Consider the following 18,781-nt stretch of genomic DNA (forward strand, 5'->3'; position numbering starts at 1 on the left):
GGATGAAAGTGAAAACGAAAGGGGCCGCAAAGGCTAATCTATTTATTGGAGGATGGGATTTGCTGCCAGGAAGCTGCCGTGGTTGCGCCGTCGTGACTAAGCCAGTCAGCCATCACCACCTTAACTTGACTAGTGAACAAGTGGATTTGCCGATCCTCCAAGGCTTGTCGTTGGACTTTCTTGTTCCTCCAGTGATGAAACTTGCAGGTGTGCGCTGTTCTTTCATCTTGGTTCATGCATCGGTATATATATTGACCTGGAACATATTTTTTTTTTTTCAGCTGCAGTCATCACTCTCTCAGAGAGAATAATCTTATTTTTGCCTGTTCTCACCCACTGCGGTCTAGCCCCCCGTGGACTGCCTTGGGCAACAACCGTGCGTCCCCCATTGCTGGATCCTCAATCGTCCACTCTTTGGGCCCTCTCGTAATCAATCCTACACCACAGAAACACAAAGGACTGCAATTTGGCCTTTTTCCATGAGTACCGACATTATATACACATAGTTTGTTCATTCAAATCCTTATCCCTGCAATGGCCTTCGATTTTCAAACATCAACAAAGAGTGCTTCGTCTGACTCGATGAAAACGATAATTCCCCACTTGAAAGACCCGACTCCGTTCAGTGCCCAACCAAAGCCTGGTGACGCTCACCATATCTATTTCCCTGTGGCTTGGCGGCATCAATGATCTTGCGCATCTCTGCTTTCTCCTCATCTGTCAAGTCAATCTCCCGAGAAGCCCAGTTTTGCTCCAATCGGTGGGCCTTGGTTGTGCCGGGAATGGCAATCATGCCTTGAGCTGCAACCCACGCGAGGGCGACTTGGCTGATAGAGCAGCCCTTCTTGATTGCGATCTTCTTGATTTCGTCCACAATCTTCTTGTTGGCGTAGAAGTTTTCACCCTGGAATTTGGGGGCTATCGACGTTTAGTAGGCATAACACGCAATACCAAATGGGCAAGGCAACTTACAACCGCGACGGAAATCGTCAGGTGCAAAGTCATCGGGCGTCTGGAAGGGGAAGTCGTCCACAAGCCAGCCGTGTCCCAGAGGACTGTAGGCCACATAGGCCACTCCCAACTCCCTGGCGGTGTCGATCAGACCGTCCGTCTCGTGGAGAGTTTCAAAGGCCGAGTATTCAGCTTGGACAGCGTCGATCTTGGCAACTGGGGGAAGGTCAGACATTGGACAGCCATGAAATACCAGCAGAAGCACTCACTTGAGTTGGCCTTACGCAGCGTCGCAGCAGAGCACTCAGAAAGACCGATGTACTTGGTCTTGCCTGCCTTGCGGATCTCATCCAGAGCTGGGATGGACTCCTCAAGAGGGGTGTCTGTCTTGGGTCAGCCAGTCTGAAAGAGTACATGGGTGCACAGCACGTACTAGGATCGATACGGTGGAGGTAGTATAGGTCAGGTGTGAAGCCTAGTCTTTCAATGGTTCCTTCAATGTATTCCTTGATGTGCGAGGCAGAGTTGGTGACGGTAAAGTCTTCCACTTTAAATCCGCACTTTGAGGCAACTGCATTGTGGTCAGTATCTTACTGCATCAGTGGGCTAGGTATGTACATACTGAAGATCTTGTCGCGAACATTGTGCTTGCGAATGAAGTCTCCCAGAAGTTTCTCGTTCACACCCGCTTGGTAGATAACCTGAGTTCATGGGTTAGACACCCGCATCTCACTGAAGGAACTGGCGGGCTAAACTCACGGCAGTATCCCAGAAAGTGCATCCAAGCTCGATAGCTTTCAAAAGAACCGGCTCTGCTTCTTCAAGACTGAGGTTGCTTCCCAAGCCGAAGCTGAGGCCCATGGCACCAAAGCCAGGTGACGGGACCTGAATGTCTTGGAAGGGAAGTGTCTTGACCATGTTGACGGAGGATATTTGATATTTGATAGTGTTGATTGCTTGAGTTGTGTTCAAACCTCGAGAATTTGAGAATGTTTCGCAAGGAGGGGAGGCGGTTCTTATAGGAACAGCTGTAGGGTCATGACATCGCCCATGGCTCTGCTTCCGGGTGGACCCTGTCCTGTCCAGCACAGGCCTGGCATGGAACCCTTCTCTTGCCGATTAGCCATAGTAGCAATGGGATTCGCAGGATGGAGGTCGAGTTTCCACTGTTCTGTTGATTGTAGCTTCTCGCCTCCAGTATAGTTTCAGACTATGGTACCACAGATCGCCTATGTGGGCAGCTTACACGCTAGTCGCGGGGAGTATCAAGTTGATGACCGCTTAACTCCCCCAAAATCCGTTAAATCCGACACAACCGAGGATCTGTCCATATTCTGCTGATAAAGTGAAGTACCCACCTTGAAGTCATGATGGATATCATGGAACTGTATCATATCTCAAAAGCATGCTAAACCTCTTTCTGGTTCAGCGCATATGCAAGGGTCAGCTTTTAGTTCCAACTCTAGTGCCGATGCGGGGTCCATATCCAGCCAGTGGCAATTCTCCTTCCCGACGGATATTCCACGGAAGACCTATATGCTGCCGGCAATCCTGCGACTACATAACGAGCCAACAGCCCTATGTCGATTGTGGATGTTTCTGGATATCCTATGAGGCTTCAAATTAACAGGCCGTGTTTCTCGCTGTACGCATCGAGGTTTAGTTTGTTCAATTAAAGCTCCCAGAAAGAAATATACCTCCACGAGATGATGCGAGATTTGACCAAAACTGCTATATTGGGATTGTGTACAACACGGGTAGTCCATGATTGCTGGGTATGTCTGAGCCAGCTCTGAATAGCAGGGGCTGTGATGCGTATCGCGCTCGATCCAACAGCCGCATACTTAAGCTTATTGGTTTTGAATAAAGCAGCCACATAACCTAAGCTCTGCTATCAGTAATACATATGATTTACCAGAGTCTTTAAGGGCTCTAGTATCTTCTGCTCGCACTTTGTCAAACATAGCACTCGGAATTGAGGCGGAAGCGAGATCGTCGCCAATTCAAAGGTGGAGCCGTCGGCATATCATCGCTGTTCATAATGTGTGCCGTTGATGCTAGTTGCGGCGCGCTTGGCTGGCAACCTCATATTGTGGCTGTGAGGATAGGTTTGATTCAAGAATCCACACAGCGTGTACGCGCTTTATCCTATCAAGGACTAGATATAGGCCACTGTCACGCACATGTCTGCAGTACTATTTGATGTAGGCTCTAGCCGAATTGCTGTCAACACAAAATGCGGCCACTTTTCCTCAAGGGAGACATATCATGGAACCACTAGATATGGGTAGTTCTTGCTGTATGCCAATAATGCGCACAGCGTTGAGCAAGTGATTTCGTTTGGTGCAGGGAATGAGAGTTCATGATCGATCGACCTGATAGCAATGGAGATACCTTGCCGTCTCCTGAAAGCGATGCCTTTGTTGGTACGGAAAAAAAGAAGGTGAGTCTTTCGGATGGGCTACTTGCTTGAATATTTTTCAGAGTGTGCCGCGACTGGCCCGTGACTTTCCTTGGGCACGTGGTGAAGCACTCAGTCCCCGCAAGAATGCTGACTTGGCTTGGGTAGTAGAATGAGTTATACACTTACAGTTGAAGATTCATACTCGCTTTTCTGTTTCCGGTGTGGATCTCCTGGGTGTTCCTATCGGAGATTATGAGAGCGCCGACTCCAAAGGCGCTATCTCCGTTCATTGGATCTATTATACTAGGTACGATTTGTAGACAAAGTCCGTTGCGAGACCAGCATTGCATATCTATTGCCTATGGAGACATTCTAGCGGACAATTCACAGCATCGATAGTTCGGAGATATCCTGAAAACCAGACTCCAGGCTCTGTCGCACTGCTCCTTGTCACCGGGCGAAGTGTCCGACCCGTTGTCTTTATCAACAATAAACTGTCGCAATTCATTGCTCTTCTCTATTACTACTAGATTTTGACAATCCTGTCTCTAGAGTCATCCACTAAAACTCAACCGTTATTGTCCAGCACCGACTTATTCCATGACCTGTCTGCTCACAAAATTCTCTACTAGCATCGAAAGTAACTCGTTGAGGTCTTGACGATCAACAAGGAAAATATAAATATCAATGAGCAGAATCACGTGAACATGATTTTCATTCATTGCAAGAGCTTATGTTGTTTGGGTACTATAGTGCCAAAGATGGGAAGATTGGGCAGTAGACCGAAAGCCACCAGTGAAAGTGTATACAGATTGTTCTATTAATATATCAAGATAGACCCACAATTTCGTAAAGGACGAAAAGAAATTATGGACGCCAACAAATGAAACAACCGCAGAAGCAAATATGCGAATAGCTGCCGATAAGCACACTATTCTGAACGCTAACCTAACTACGGAGTACAAGTAAGTTCTATGTTATCGGATAAGAAGTTCGGATCTTGATTCTATCGTAAGTTTGTTTTTACTAGCTACTGCATTTCCCAGCGATAGTTCTAGAGTGTCGATCTGTTGTCCTAATTACTCTTCACTAGTAACCTGAAGAGGAAAGGCGGGTTTGATGTCCGCTGTAATGTGGTAATCATTAGGGAATCAGAATATTACAATGATTCGGATAACTATGGCTGCAGTGTGACTAACGTGTTTCGATATAAGATGAGATATTACTACCGAATTTGTTGAAAGGATCCGAAGGGTGGGAGGGGTAAAGAGGGGAAATTGAAACTGAAGGTTGCATGGTGGCAGACAGCACCAAAACCTCGCCCCAAAGATAGTACTGACAAGAAGGAAAGTTGATACCAAAAATTACTTTGGTGGTATGATGAATCAAATTGACCATCAAAGGCACGGATACCTAGCATTGTTGATGCGGTGCTCGCATTGCACGCAAAAATATATACCCCGCCGTGTCCAGATTACACGTCGCTAATCCTGAAGGCCAATAATGGAACTTCCCGGGCAGTTGCAGGTAGGAACATCATGGGGATTGTTTGGGATTGGGCGGGTGTCGGGCGATTTCGTGGAACGGAAATAGATTGGTTGAAGGGTGATTGACGGGGTGCGTCATGTGCTTGATGTCTCGGCTGCAGGGGGGGAAATCGGGTTTGCAGGATGCATAGTACAGGAGTGACAGACGACACTCTGCAGTTGATTGATCGAGCTTTCCAACACCCCATGTTTAGCTATCAAAAAACAACATTTTATGTTGTGAGAGTTAGGAATTACAGCCTCATTCGGGAGAAATATTGCCGGTACTACTACGACCATCATCAACAAGAAGGGGTGCAATTGATTGGGAAGAACACTGCCGGGTGGGAATGGATGGAGTGGCGATGACGGGAGAGGGCGATCTGGCCAGATACAAGTTGGCAAGTGGGGATGGGGCTCGCGGGCAGCCTGACTAATGAGGATGAACTGGCGACTGCAGGTCAGGGAGTAAGAGTAAGTAGTAATGATACCATTGTGCGTAAAATTGAGGAGTTGTATTCCATGCGAATCATTGTCTTTGTTTTTTTACTGGTTTGTATTTTGTGCACGTGGGATGGAAGTTACTCGAAATGGCTGAATGTTTCTCAGCTCTGACTTGGGAAGCAACGATGCTTCTCCCCAACAACCACTAGTGTTAGTGGAAAGTGAGTTCATGGGAAGAGTGAGTCAACAACCGGTGATGTCAGATCCCCTGCGAAGGGCTCCAGCTGCTCCATCGCGTCTAAACTGCTCCAGGGAAGGTGCCTGAGGGCCGCCCAGACCGCCGGACGGAAAGTCCACGTCGGGCACCCCAGAATAGTCTAGCGCCATACGGAACTGGTACGGCTGGCCAGCTTCAAGGCATCTTCAGGCAGATCTGGGCTGATCCAGGCATCTTCAGGCAGGAACCTGCCCCCTTCGGCATAGGCCCGCCACCGCCCTCGCTGCCTGCCCTTTTTCTCTCACCTTCTCCTTTCCCCCCCCCCCCGTCGACTTCATCCTTCCTCTCAAGGTAAATCTTCATCAAGTTTCAATCCAGATTTCCCCCGTCAACTCTCGTATCTAGGGCACCAAGCTACCCTTTTCCTCCTATCTCCCCCCCCTCTTCAAGCTATTCCCATTCCCACTTGCTCCAAGGAATTTCAAGTACAGGCAGCCTTTAGCTCTCCTGAGTCCTTGTCTTAACCGCACACACAAACCCGGTCAAGACTTCCCCGCGCGCAACTTCACCACCGTTCAATTCTCTCCACGCTCAACTCCGTTGCGTCCTCAGCCATCAAGATGTCTACTGCCGTCGAGAACACTACCGACAACGTCGCCTCTGCTCCCGCCACTACCGCCCCCGAGGCTACTACCAACGGCACTGCTCCCGCCCCTGCGCAGTCCACGGACGCTGCCGCTGCCAGTGCCGATGAAGGACGTCGGTTGTACATTGGGAACCTCGCTTATGCGACCACTGAGGGGGAGCTGAAGGAGTTTTTCAAGAACTACAAGATGTAAGTTGCTTGACCTTGCTTTGCTTTGTTGTTGTTCCACCTGGCCTTTCGCCTCCCGGTTGGTCTAAGCTCCGTTGGGCTGGTCCTAGCGGTTCGGGGGGCCGGCGAGAGCCACGTTTCCTACACCCCCTTGCTGCCATCGGAGGTAGTACCGCGCAGCGGTGGTATGTGGCCACCACTGCAGGGACGCCAATTGTTCAGAGCTCCATTTCTGAACCCCTTCTTTGTCAAACATTCTTATGCGGGAAGTTACACCGATCTAACAATGGCTCTTTCACAGTGAGAGCGTCTCCATCCCCGTGAACCCTCGCACCAACCGTCCCGTTGGCTACGCCTTCGTGGACCTCGCCACTGCTCAGGAGGCCACCGCTGCTATTGAGGAGCTGTCTGGAAAGGAGATCCTCCAGCGTAAGGTCTCTGTGCAGCTTGCCCGCAAGCCCGAGCCTGCTGAGGCCAAGGCCGAGGGTGCTACAAGTGGCGGTGAGGGTGCCAGCGGTAACGAGGGCCGCAAGAGGGCTGGTGGCCGTGGCCGTGGCCGCGGCCGCGGTCGTGGTCGTGGAGGCCGTCTGCCCCGTGCTGGTCGCTCTGTAAGTGGCTCGTCATTCATGCTCCATCCAATCGGATACTAATCTACCATGTAGCAGGCCCCAGTTCAGAACGGTCAGGAGGCTGCTGAGCCCACCAACGTTCCCGCTCAGGCTGCTCCCCTGACTGAGGTCACCAACCAGAACGAGACGGCTGCTGCCACCGAGTCCAAGCAGGCTGGCAAGCCCCGTGCTCCTCGTCCCCAGAAGCAGCGCGGTCCTCCCGAGGATGGCATTCCTTCCAAGACCAAGGTCATGGTCGCTAACCTTCCTTATGACCTGACCGAAGACAAGGTACGGATGATGATTTCAGAGTTTAGAGTAACATACTAATTCCCTCTCAGCTCAAGGAGATCTTTGTCGACTACCAGCCCGTCTCCGCCAAGATTGCTCTCCGCCCCATTCCCCGTTTCATGATCAAGAAGCTCCAGGCTCGCAACGAGCGCCGCAAGGGCCGTGGTTTCGGTTTCGTCACCCTTGGCTCCGAGGAGCTCCAGAACAAGGCTGTTGTGGAGATGAACGGCAAGGAGATCGAGGGCCGTGAAATCGCCGTCAAGGTCGCCATCGACAGCCCCGGCAAGGAGGACGACGCCATCGCCCCTGCTGAGACTGAGACCACCGAGCAGGCGACTGAGGCTCCGGCACAGGAGAACGCTGCTCCCGCCGCTGCTTAAATGACAATCTCGTTCCCCACCTGAACGAACACACCTCCGTGGAAACTCGGGGGATCAATTGGAGGAGGTGAAGTCGGGACCTGTCATCTGCATGGTTTTTCATAGTGGGCGTCGGCTGGAGGCCAATTTCTTTTCCGGATGGGGAGAAAGGCGCAAGAGCAGAGGGGAAAGGTTTAAAAGCCTAAAAAACTTTGACTATTCTTCCTGTTTGATCTGGTCCTAGGGGGTTCTTCTATATGTTATATACGGATACCCGAAAGGGATTCGTTGTTGGAGATGAAAATGCCGTAATGTGATTGTCTGACGGAACCTGACCTTTGCTCACGAATCTTGCCATTCTGCCACACTGTGTATCTTAGCAATATTTATTTAGCTTATGATTAGCCGCAAGGCTGGCCTTGTAATATTTTGTGCATGTGTTTATCGTAGGATTAAATTGCACTCGCTGTATCTGTTCAAGGTCTGTTCTGTCGTGACACTTTATAGCTTCTCACTACATAACAATGGATATTGTATTCCGAGTATATAGTAACAGTGTCAGGAGCAGAACTGGATAGTAGTACATAGCGGTACTGTCATCCCCATCGAACTAACTTCCCCGCATTGCATCATCTCCAATATGTAATCCAACGCCTGGATTCGTGCCAATGTGGCGAGAAGTGTAAACAATCCACTACAATCAATACGGCGATTTAACCTCATCATTATTACTATTTGTACTTGCTATTGCCATCATTTACATGCTTTCGGTGTTCTAGATTCAATGGTTATAGTGGAATCAATCTACGTACTAATATTCAGATTTTACGTTCTTTCTACATAGAACATAGCTCCGATAAGAGTATTCCAGTTTGTACAGCAACCCATCTCCAACTTTACCCCCGAGGGACAGTATCTTTATCAACTTGGTGTTTTATTAGTGGCAGTTATACATTATCGTCTGTCTTAGAATGTTGCTTATCATGCAAATCCTGAACCCGAGCATAAATCGAAACAGCCTGATCGTAGGTCTCATGCGAGGTCCAGCCATCCCTGCTGAGGATTCCGGACAGCGCGTCCCAGAAATCTTGCACTTCGTTCCATCCTTCGCTGTCTTCGTAGTGTTTGTGGATTTCGTTGGGGGTGAAGGTGATGGGGCATTTGGTGGTAGGGTCTGTGTGGTGGAGGGTGGTCCAGTTCCTTCGGAGATGTGTTTTAGTAAATGTAGGGATATATCGAGTACAACACTCACTTCTGAATCCTGATTAATGATTCTCGTAGAGGTAAGATATCTCAGTTCCATGTGTTTCCTACAAAGTGGATTGAATGAGTTAATATCTTGCCGTTGGGGTATCGGAGTACTTTGTCCAGGAGTGGGTTTTTCTTCGCTGTGTATTTTTCGTAGAGGTATAGTAGGATTGATCGGGTGATCTCCTCTGAGGTCCTTTTGGGTATCGTTATCCCTTAGGTGGTTTGAGTAGCAAGTCTCCGGTGTAGTCGAGGAAATGCGGATGGCGGCCTTCGAGGAACAATGGACCAGCCCATGTGCTTTGCCAGTCTATTATGCTTGTGATGTGGCCGCTGTTGTCGACGAATATGTTAGGAGTGCGGAGGTCGGTGTGCCATAAGAATGACCCTAGGATGTCTTTATCCTGTGGGATTAGGTGAGGAGTGACGGTTAGGTATTTTTGGAGAAGGGAGATGTGTTCAGCAGGATCGTTTTGGCTGTAGGAACTGAATAGCGGATCATCTGGTGAGCGTGGCATTGCGTGTTCCTTGATCCAGGATATTACTCGATCGGCGAGAGCACGTATGTAGTCGATTGCAGAAGTCCCTGTTTTGATTAGTAGGTTAGATTAGAGATAGGAAACTGGTGAGAGAGACGAACATGGTCCACGATCAATATTCATATTTCCTCGCTCATTGCTCCAGAAGGCTGTATCAACAACCGGGCCGATGGAAAACCTCTCAGCGATCTTCTGCCTGACTTCTAGTGGGTAGTTGTCTCCTTCAACTATTGCAGGTTGAGATCCAGGAAGTGTGTCTTTCTGATTATAAAGACAGCCATATCTAGTGAAGTTAGAAATCACACCAAATTGGTCCTTCATTATGGGTATACAAACACAGAAAATCTCAATAATAGCAACTTTTGCTGGAATTTTACTATATCCTTCATTGTCTGAACCTTATGCTCAAGATCCATGTCCGCCCAGACGTCTGCAAGATTGCTACCCGTAGCATTCTCCATGACAATATACTCAGCTCCTACACGATTTGTAGAATTGACAGCCGAATTCCACGCAAGCACCTCGGGAACTGGAATATGAAGTATGGTCCTTAACCAGAATCCAAGTAAGATAAGAGCATGAAAAGGGCCATTAGCACGACCATTGGATATAAAATACTCACAAGATCCATCGTAGCAACCTCAGAAGCCGTCGTCAAAATTGTTGGTCCAGCATTCGGATTTGGTATCCGAGCGATAACCGTCTTCCTATTGTCCATGATGAGCTTGACTGATTTATTGTACGATCCTTTCCCTATTTTTGCCATACTGAGACAGCGCTCAGAAGATGAGGCTTGAATGGCAATTTTCTGCAGCTCAAGAATGTTGAATTCTCGGTATCTCTCTTGTAGTTGCTGCTTTTCGTCCCAGAGCCATCGTCCACTAGTATATCGGAAAAAGTCTTGGGGGTTTCCGACGATGTTAGACAGAGGAGGTTGGGAATAATGTCGGCTTAAGAGAGGTTCTGGGATTATCTTTCTTTGCCGATTTGATAGGCTATCCCGCAGTCTTCTTAACGTAGGCGAGGATATGTGCATGTTTATCCCACGATAGCATGAACTATGGAAATGGAGTATTGAAAGGAGCACAACGTAAACATTGTATGGTAAGGGTTTCGTAGTGAGGCAGATAGGTGGTATGTGTAAGTGGAAATTGTTTTGGTCATGGGCACTAGTGTACTTCTTGATTTAAGGGCGCATTGATTTAGACTGATTACCATTCTGACATAATAACTCTGTCAAGAACTCAATAGAATGGTATATATTGTAAGCACAATGACTATATACCAGCTCTATATGCTATGAAGCTGGAAACATCCCTGTATATACTCTACCGCCATGTATTATCCCACCCAGCCTGCTCGACAACAAATGCGATAGCCAACTCGGAGAACCGAGCCATGTGCTGGCAAATCGTTAGCAAGAAGATGGACAGGTTGAGTGCGGTCAACTTACTTCGATAGAGAAGACGCCCGTTTCATCGTCAACGTCCATCCTATCCTTGATGCCGTGTACGTAGGGGTCCATTTCACCCGGGAAAGAGCCCCCAGCGAGCGGGTTGCCTTCGGATGCAAAGGCAGCGGGGTAGTTGAGCTTAGTGTATGACATGTAGTCGGATCCAGCGTTGCTAAGAAATCATTCAGCACTTGACATGCCTCTGGGGATATTCTGGGGTCTTACGGGCCAAGTTCATAGACTTCCGCCGGAATGGAGATGTATTCTCGACTGAGGTTGAGGGCCCAGTTTGTGAGCGCTGCATCGGCTTGGGTTGCAACAAACCCGATGGTCTCGGTGGCGTTACGGGCAATAAAAGCCGTCATATCCTATGCAGATGTTAATAACCGAAAGTCAAAAGTGATTCCAAGTCCGTTGGATGATGGGAACCTACAAACTCCATCATGGCATCAATTTTAGCGCCCTGCTCCTTCTTGTACCGCGCGATGGCTTGGCTGCCCAGTAGCCCGGCCTCTTCAGCCGCATACCAATGGAATTCAACAGGCCCGTCCTTGGGCGTGTAGCCATTCTCCGCCAGAACGCGGAAGGCCTCGAGGATACTGACAGTGCCGGAACAGTCATCGTCAGCGCCAGGGGCGGGCAGCAGGGGAAAAAGATAATTGGCCGAATCTTGGTGCGCACCAATGATGGTCAAAGGTTGGGAGAAGCTGCGAACTTTAGGCTCGAAGCGTGCAATAATTGAAGATTGGCGGAAAGGATGGGTGAAGTATTCGAGAGAGATGTGGGTGCGGAAAGGCGATTTGGAGATGATCTTGGTTGAGTAAGTTCATGTTCAAAAATTGTGGCTGTAGGGGGTGGAGATACCGCAGCAATGTAGTCGTGCAGCCATTCGGAGCTCATCTCGCCGTGATAATCACCGTAGTATCGATTGTAGTAGGAGGTCATGTGCTGCAGGATATCGTGCATTCGTTCCGTCTCGATTTGAGAGAACAGCGGCTTGACGAGACCTTTATGGGACAGCTTGGGAAGATCTAAAGGGCGTTAACACAGTATTAATTACCTCGACAAAAGGGAGATTAACTAGGATCCCCAGCAAACGAAGCCATCGCCTGCTCTGCGTAGAAGTCCTGATGCTCGGTAATGTCCATGAACTTCTTTCCGCGTTGGCGGAGGCGCAGCTTGTCGCCTTCGGTCATCCATTCCGCCTTCTCTTCGCCCCGAATGTGCAAGAGACGAGGTTCAGCTAGAAAAGCTGCAGTTTCGGGACGTAGAGACACCATTGCAGCGACTGGGTCAGAATGAGCGTTCAGCGCCGAGAGTATGGCCTCGTCCACGACGTGTTTGCCCTGTGTATTCGGGACCTCGTGATCCGCGGCGAAGACTACTTGCGAGTCGGGAAGCGGGTACGGAGAAGCCAAAGCTGCTCCTGCAGTGCTCCAGAGGAGCAAAAGAGTAGATGTTCTCATGATTTACAGCCGTTTTGCTAAGGATGATCAAGAGCGGGACTATGGCGCGGTGAGGCCTTGAGTGCTGAGTGAGCTTTGTGGGGGAAGAGGAGAGACAAGAGTTAAATAAGCTCTCCGGCGGCAAGGGACAAGCAGCCAACGGTTGGCCCTGTCAGCCCCCGCCGGAGTCCGGAACCGCGCCATTTGCTGGCGGCCCAGCCTGAGATTTGGGGAAGTTCGATGCCTGTCAATAACATAGTACATTGCCAGCCAAAAAGTGGTTCCTTATCGGTGGATCCAATCAGGAGTCAATAATGCCACCATCTGGCGAAATCACCTTATCAAAGTGACTCATGTTGAGTGTAAAGAGCATAAGCACTATGTCAACAGTGTCATGTGAAAGTGCTTTAGTGTCTTCTATCTACTCCGTACCATCGATTGTTTTGTCTTGCCATCGCCTTGCTGCAAGTTCTTGAGTGACTGACAGCTACTAGCTATACTTTGGAATTGCGGTAGGTTATAACTTACATGGAAGGAGATCCAAAGTCGCTCCAAAATCACCAAATGACTTTACGTGTCAGCCAAGCGAAAGCTGTACGTATATCCTCAGTTCCTTGGTAGGCTATCCGATCGTATGTGAAATATGCTTCGCTTTTTCTGATTGATAGCTATGATGTTTGTCAGCGCGACGCCGTTAGATCAATTTACTCACTCAGAAATATCAGACAGTTTCATGGGTTGCGTAAAGGGGTCGACTATCTCAGTTCGCTCTCGTGCAATGCGAAATTCATCGCGACACACCGCGTCGCCTAAGATTAATCAACAAGAAATCTTCTCTCTAAATGCACTGACTGAAAGGGATATTGGAATGAGGTCAGCTCCAAAGAGATCGGCTGCAATCAAGCACTACACGGCCTTCAGACCAGCCAAGCCGAATCCCAAGTACCCGGCATTGCATAGAACCTCCACCTTTGCCATCTCTCCACTACACTGCTTCTCATGTGATGGTTGTCTACTCCTGTAACAGAACGTATTCAAGGCTTGCAAATTCACGGCCTATGGAAGATTGCTCTACCTTAGTCACTGTCATTGACTTTCCTGAATTACCTCTGGCAACAACTCTGGGAATACAGACTTTTCAGGAAACAGACAATGTCATAACAAGCACCATAAGTATGGGAGCAGTGGATCTCCCATCTTGTTGGTGTTGAGATGCCGTTTGAAGCCCAATGGGTACCATAGTTGGCTGAGCTGGAGCCATGGGACGGCGAGTGGAACTGCTGGCCGCATCCTCGGCAGACAAGTCCCGCCTTCAATTAATTGCACCCTTGGACACCACCATCTTCTCGAGTCCCATAGACATCCTCATTTTATTCCCTGTCTGTTGCGATATCTACTGCTAAGTGGACCCGGCAGGCAGAGTTTCATCTGGCGGGTGGAGAGACTAACAGAAGCTAAGGGTAGTGCCTCTTCTCCCCTCCGATCGGCCCCTCTCTTTCTCGCCGCTGAACTCACCGCATCCAGGGGCTGGAGAACATTGAGCAATTGCTGCCCGTCTTAATCCCGACCTTCATCTGTGCTCCCTGCTCTTTTCGTCCTTGACTCATCATGTCGCGAATGTGGGAGGTTGATCCGGAGACAAGGGCCAAGGTATGCCATCATCACCCCTCCATCCCCTGTTTCTGCCACAACCTCCGCGTCGACGTCGGAGGCCTTGGACAACACACGCTGACTTCCCCGGATCTGCTCTCCCCCTCTAGCTCCTCCAGTTCTCCAAAACCAATGGCAACGATAAATGCTGCGACTGCGGCGCCCCTTCGCCTCAATGGGTATGACAGTCCTTTATTCCTAGACATGCGCAGCACTGTCGCCACGATTCCGCACAACCGTACCGACCGACAATACGCCCTCCTTATAACCTCCACTAACACGAATTCTACATCCAGGCGTCCCCTAAATTCGGTACCTTCATCTGCCTGAACTGTGCCGGCACCCACCGCGGCCTGGGCGTTCACATCTCCTTCGTCCGTTCCATCACCATGGACGCCTTCAAGACTTCAGAGATTCTCCGCATGGAGCACGGTGGCAACGAGCCGTGGAAGGCATTCTTCGATTCCCACCCCATCACGCAATCCGAAGGTCGCACGTTCGAAGATTCCACCATAAAAGAAAGATACGAAGGCGAAGTCGGCGAGGAGTGGAAAGAGAGACTCGCTGCGAAGGCCGAAGGAAGAGAATACGTTCCGGGTCAACCCAAACCGCAACAACCAAAGAATAAGGAACCGACATCCCGGTCAAGCACACCCCTGGCTGCCCGGGGCGGATCCCCGGCATCGCACGACGGTGTGCCAGAGATGAGCAAGAAGGAACGCAACGAGGCGTATTTTGCTCGGCTGGGAAACGAAAACTCCTCGCGCTCGGAATCGGTACCTCCATCACAAGGAGGCAAGTTCACCGGATTCGGGGGTGGAATGCCGGTCACGAACACACCCAAATCGTCAGGTAGCGGGGCGGCAATTCCAGGATTCGATGATTTCCAGAAGGATCCTATGGGTGCGTTGACAAAGGGCTTCGGATGGTTTGCGACGACTGTGGGGAAGAGTGCGAAGACAGTCAATGATTCGTACATCCAGCCTACGGCGAAGACGGTACATTTTCCATCCATCCTCATCTCTGTTCGCTATGTACCAGTAAGATACTGATGACCTCTTTCACCATCTAGATAGCAGAATCCGACCTTGCAGCTCAAGCGCGCATTCACGCCGCCACCCTCGGCCAAAACATGCAACACGGCGTCCGTGGCGCAGCGGACCAATTCCATCGTTTCGTGGAAGGCCCCGACGAAGCTGCAGCCGCAGCTGCAGCACGGAGAGGCCGCGTTGAACCGGAAAGAAAGGACTTCTGGGACTCGTTCTCCTCCGTCGCGGCGCAGGATAGCCACCGGAGAACCGCATCCAGGTCGAGTGCTATTGGCACCGCGGCGATGAAGACGGGGCCTAGTGGTGCTGGCACTTCTTCGACTTCGTCTGCTGCTGCGTCGTCTGCAACGACGGGCACGGGGGCGGGCTCGTCCGCGACGGCGAGGAAGAGTACGGATGACGGTGGATGGGACGATAACTGGTGATGAGAATAGAAGGGACAGGGTTTTAGACACACACTTTGTTATTATTGTTCGGGAGAGCCTAGCTGGATAGGTTGCGTTAGATTGGTTGCTGATATTGTGCATTACATGCCTGTTTCTTTTGTTCATCTGGCTGGAGTGTTGGTGTTGTGCTGTGCTGTGTGATGTGACGAGATATTCTTGCATGGCAGTGTGCGTATACAAATCATGATTGATATTGATTTCCTCCATTCGGTGGTCTCTAGACTGGATTATAGATCATCCTACTTCATACTTATTATTCCAAACCTGACCTGACCCGGCCGTTAGCCACTCTAGAGTAGATAATATTTATAGTCAATTACCAGGCAACCAGTGGAAATTCACTCTGTATGCTAACCACACACTGTGTCTGCAGTTATCATTATCCCTGAACAACCACCACCACCACCACTCAGCTTATACTATTCTTCCCAATCTGCAATGTATTTCAGACCATCCAAAAGGTCCCAGGCAGCTTCATGAAGCCTCCTGAAATAATTATTTAGTTTAAATTATAACGGCCCGATCTCATTGACTTCGTAATGGAAGACCTATTATTCGTATTTATGAGCGGAATTGCCAGCGTTGCATCGCAGGACACGCTTTTTAAAGAGTTCTGACTACATCCATAGTAACCTCTTACCTAGTATAGGTGACAGTATCTTTCAGCATGCCAGTCCCTAACCCAAGTGCTAATCATTGGAGGTGATTCAGGACCTATCCAACAATTGCATCGCAGCCTCTTCCATGGCCTTAATCACCATCTCTGCGCTTGTATCTGCCCGAGCGCGAGTTTCATCTTCATCAGTGTCCGTATAATTATAATATCTTAGAATCCTCTCTGATATACTGCGTAGTAATATAATTCTGTTAGCAAAACGGGTTTAGCGTTGCCGCTTACTACTATATACAAGAAGTAGGCAGTGGGAGAAATGGGTTGTAGACTGTCAAGTGTACTTGGTAGAAGTGGTCTTGTATATTATGATCTCCAAGGCAAAGAGAATCAGGGTATTGAATTATCACTGTACTAATCGTTATCGACTTGTAGCGAACGCTAAGCAAGGGTGGCTATATCGGCGGGTTTCCTGAAGAGGCAGAAACAGTAGACAGAACTATGTATCTATGTATAACATTGGTAATAAAGAAACTGAACAGCCAAGCAAAGCCTGCCAGATTGTCCTCATATTAACCTTGCTTTTACTGCTAGGTTGGCGGACTTCCTGACAGATGATGGGGATGAGAATGCTCTCTCTGTCTGTATGGAGGCAGTGGCTCGCCATGTCCTATTCCTAGCTCCCTCTCAAGCTCTTGGAGGTTCTGCTGGTATACGACATCATGGTGCATGACTGTACATGGGGACATGTATATTCCGAACGGAATGGTCCCTGTGAACTGTGTTTGGAGTTTGCACGGTTAGTTCTTGGTTCGTTTAGGCTGACACCGCATCGCGACTAGTATAGGTAGGCAGATAGGCAAGATTGAAAAAAAGTAGGTAGGGCTAGCTACCTTGTTCTGTTGCGAAGACTCTGTTTCGTCCTCGCGTTCGCGTCCGAATTCAACGTTGTAACGTAGATTATGATGCACCTTGATCAGCTCCGACTGAACGTCTTGCGTGCAGGCGTGGAAATCCTGTGGAAGGTGAACGGGTATTGTTGAAGAGTAGTCAAAGTCTAAAGACTCGGGCAAGAGGGCTCTTGCAGGTGGTTGGACCGTGTAGCTCTGGTGAAGTATGACATGCTCTTTCCGAAAAATAAGAGGTAGGGGGTTATTGTAGTTTATTGCATCCGAAGCTGTGGGCGTGACTTTGAGGGCATGGGTCTCGGTGATGTGGATGGTGATGCTGCGGGGGTGGATATCAGATCGCGATTGACCTTTCTGCGGCTGGTCCGATAGCGAGGAATATTCGACTTGTAGGGGAAAGCTTGCTCCGAAAGGGATGTGCATGGGGATCGAGATTCGGTATCGGAGATTAAGTCTCTCGTTCAGATGCTCTTCGACTGACTAGGGGTAGGGGCTATGGTTTTAATCCTGACTCACTCACTCACTCACTCACTTATCCTGGGAGGTAAGCGAAAGGGGGTAGTGGGAGAAACACTCACCGGCACGACTTGATCGAGCAGGTTCGCATAAAAGACGTTGGGGGTCCGATGAATCCTAAGCGGAGAGGACGACTCGATATCTGAATAGAAGTGCCGATGAACAACACCCCGGACTTCGTAGGAATGATACTCGTGCCCCACACCAGTGACGGTATCCATCATTTCTCGGGCAAGAGGCAACTCGAACGGAAACTCATACCTTCCCCTTGGTAGTCGGAATGAGTTGTCTCTCGACGAGGCCAAAGTTTGGCTGCGTTCTACGGTAGTGCCACCCTGGCAGGGTCCCGCGATGATCTCAGGGCGTGGTCTAGGGAGGGATGAGTTAGAATTTTTATTTCTCTATTTATCTGTTCATGTTTCTTTCGTTTTCACCTACATTTTCAAGCTTCCTACTATTTTCACCTCGATAGCTTTGACAGAAATATCCAGGGGAATGTATAGAAAGAGTTTCCCAGAGATAGACGGCATGTTCGTTGCTTGGTCTTCCGGAAAGACTGGAATAAAAATACAGGATCGGTCAAGCCTAGCAGTGAAAAGAGTCAATTAGTCTATCTCCATTTGGACCTGGAGTATATCAAACACAGGGGCGGCATACCGCAGCTCGAACCGAATTGGTTTTCTGTTGTTGAACATTCGACTATGCCTCCAGAAACGTCGGGATACATCTGTTGCAGAGACCAGAAACTGAAGACGACTTTTGGTCCTGAACTAGTAGAAACATTGTCCGTTAAATACTAGCTGCCATACACAACTTACTATATGAATGTACGTGACCCATGTGGCTTTTGGAGTTGGCAGTGGAGACGCCCGAGAAGTTCTAATTTCGGGACAGCAGGAAAGATAAGAGAATGGGATGCCTCCTAGTATTATCGTGTAGTGAGTGCTACTCATGATTGTGAATGGTGTGCAGGATTTGTTTTCTCATAATCGGCCTGGCTATAGATAGATAGCTCCGTGCCTGCTCGGTAAATCTTCCTCTTTCGCGCGCTCTCTCTCTCTCTGAGCTCGGGAACATTGCCCTGAAGATTCTTGGTAACCAACCAAATACATTCACAGGATTCTATCGGATTCTTGCCTAACTGATCAATGTTAAGGAATCCCCCACAAGAAGCAACTTATTTAAGCGGCAGTCTGAAGCCAATGTCTCATCTAGTGGTATTCGTCTCCACGCCAGCGAATTTTCCAAGGCGTTCTTGAGGGGATAGCAGACTCGAGTCTCATCGACCCATCCATCACTGCGG

The 18,781-nt window shown here is 49.3% G+C and overlaps 8 protein-coding genes across 8 annotated transcripts; 4 read left to right on the top strand and 4 right to left on the bottom strand.

Annotated features, from left to right (window-relative positions):
• Positions 1 to 622: 622 nt before the first annotated feature.
• Positions 623 to 1,869, bottom strand: An17g00340 (uncharacterized protein; the record flags this gene model as incomplete). Its single annotated transcript, XM_001398226.1, has 6 exons — positions 623 to 918; positions 973 to 1,167; positions 1,221 to 1,334; positions 1,385 to 1,522; positions 1,574 to 1,652; positions 1,711 to 1,869. 6 exons carry the CDS (start codon positions 1,867 to 1,869, stop codon positions 623 to 625), a joined length of 981 nt encoding a protein of 326 aa, XP_001398263.1.
• Positions 1,870 to 2,992: 1,123 nt separating this feature from the next.
• Positions 2,993 to 3,675, top strand: An17g00350 (hypothetical protein; the record flags this gene model as incomplete). Its single annotated transcript, XM_059745406.1, has 4 exons — positions 2,993 to 3,085; positions 3,160 to 3,250; positions 3,342 to 3,394; positions 3,544 to 3,675. The coding sequence occupies 4 exons, from the start codon at positions 2,993 to 2,995 to the stop codon at positions 3,673 to 3,675; spliced, it is 369 nt and encodes a 122-aa protein (XP_059606566.1).
• A 586-nt stretch (positions 3,676 to 4,261) lies between these two features.
• On the top strand, positions 4,262 to 5,897 carry An17g00360 (hypothetical protein; the record flags this gene model as incomplete). Its single annotated transcript, XM_059745407.1, has 9 exons — positions 4,262 to 4,320; positions 4,503 to 4,554; positions 4,609 to 4,705; positions 4,829 to 4,960; positions 5,039 to 5,090; positions 5,133 to 5,225; positions 5,310 to 5,396; positions 5,491 to 5,546; positions 5,638 to 5,897. 9 exons carry the CDS (start codon positions 4,262 to 4,264, stop codon positions 5,895 to 5,897), a joined length of 888 nt encoding a protein of 295 aa, XP_059606567.1.
• Positions 5,898 to 6,162: 265 nt separating this feature from the next.
• An17g00370 (uncharacterized protein) lies at positions 6,163 to 7,635 on the top strand (the record flags this gene model as incomplete). Its single annotated transcript, XM_001398229.3, has 4 exons — positions 6,163 to 6,377; positions 6,658 to 6,964; positions 7,022 to 7,255; positions 7,306 to 7,635. 4 exons carry the CDS (start codon positions 6,163 to 6,165, stop codon positions 7,633 to 7,635), a joined length of 1,086 nt encoding a protein of 361 aa, XP_001398266.1.
• A 1,436-nt stretch (positions 7,636 to 9,071) lies between these two features.
• Positions 9,072 to 10,437, bottom strand: An17g00380 (hypothetical protein; the record flags this gene model as incomplete). The annotated part of the gene is made up of 3 exons (XM_059745408.1): positions 9,072 to 9,448; positions 9,503 to 9,662; positions 10,024 to 10,437. 3 exons carry the CDS (start codon positions 10,435 to 10,437, stop codon positions 9,072 to 9,074), a joined length of 951 nt encoding a protein of 316 aa, XP_059606568.1.
• A 292-nt stretch (positions 10,438 to 10,729) lies between these two features.
• Positions 10,730 to 12,320, bottom strand: An17g00390 (uncharacterized protein; the record flags this gene model as incomplete). Its single annotated transcript, XM_001398231.3, has 6 exons — positions 10,730 to 10,804; positions 10,855 to 11,026; positions 11,080 to 11,222; positions 11,288 to 11,665; positions 11,719 to 11,885; positions 11,936 to 12,320. The coding sequence occupies 6 exons, from the start codon at positions 12,318 to 12,320 to the stop codon at positions 10,730 to 10,732; spliced, it is 1,320 nt and encodes a 439-aa protein (XP_001398268.1).
• A 1,587-nt stretch (positions 12,321 to 13,907) lies between these two features.
• An17g00400 (uncharacterized protein) lies at positions 13,908 to 15,423 on the top strand (the record flags this gene model as incomplete). Its single annotated transcript, XM_059745409.1, has 4 exons — positions 13,908 to 13,949; positions 14,060 to 14,128; positions 14,246 to 14,989; positions 15,022 to 15,423. 4 exons carry the CDS (start codon positions 13,908 to 13,910, stop codon positions 15,421 to 15,423), a joined length of 1,257 nt encoding a protein of 418 aa, XP_059606569.1.
• Positions 15,424 to 16,151: 728 nt separating this feature from the next.
• An17g00410 (uncharacterized protein) lies at positions 16,152 to 18,008 on the bottom strand (the record flags this gene model as incomplete). Its single annotated transcript, XM_059745410.1, has 6 exons — positions 16,152 to 16,290; positions 16,632 to 16,696; positions 16,794 to 16,892; positions 16,948 to 17,438; positions 17,495 to 17,847; positions 17,917 to 18,008. The coding sequence occupies 6 exons, from the start codon at positions 18,006 to 18,008 to the stop codon at positions 16,152 to 16,154; spliced, it is 1,239 nt and encodes a 412-aa protein (XP_059606570.1).
• Positions 18,009 to 18,781: the final 773 nt, after the last annotated feature.

This window comes from Aspergillus niger, assembly GCF_000002855.4.
Source record: "Aspergillus niger supercontig An17".
Taxonomy (NCBI): domain Eukaryota; kingdom Fungi; phylum Ascomycota; class Eurotiomycetes; order Eurotiales; family Aspergillaceae; genus Aspergillus; species Aspergillus niger.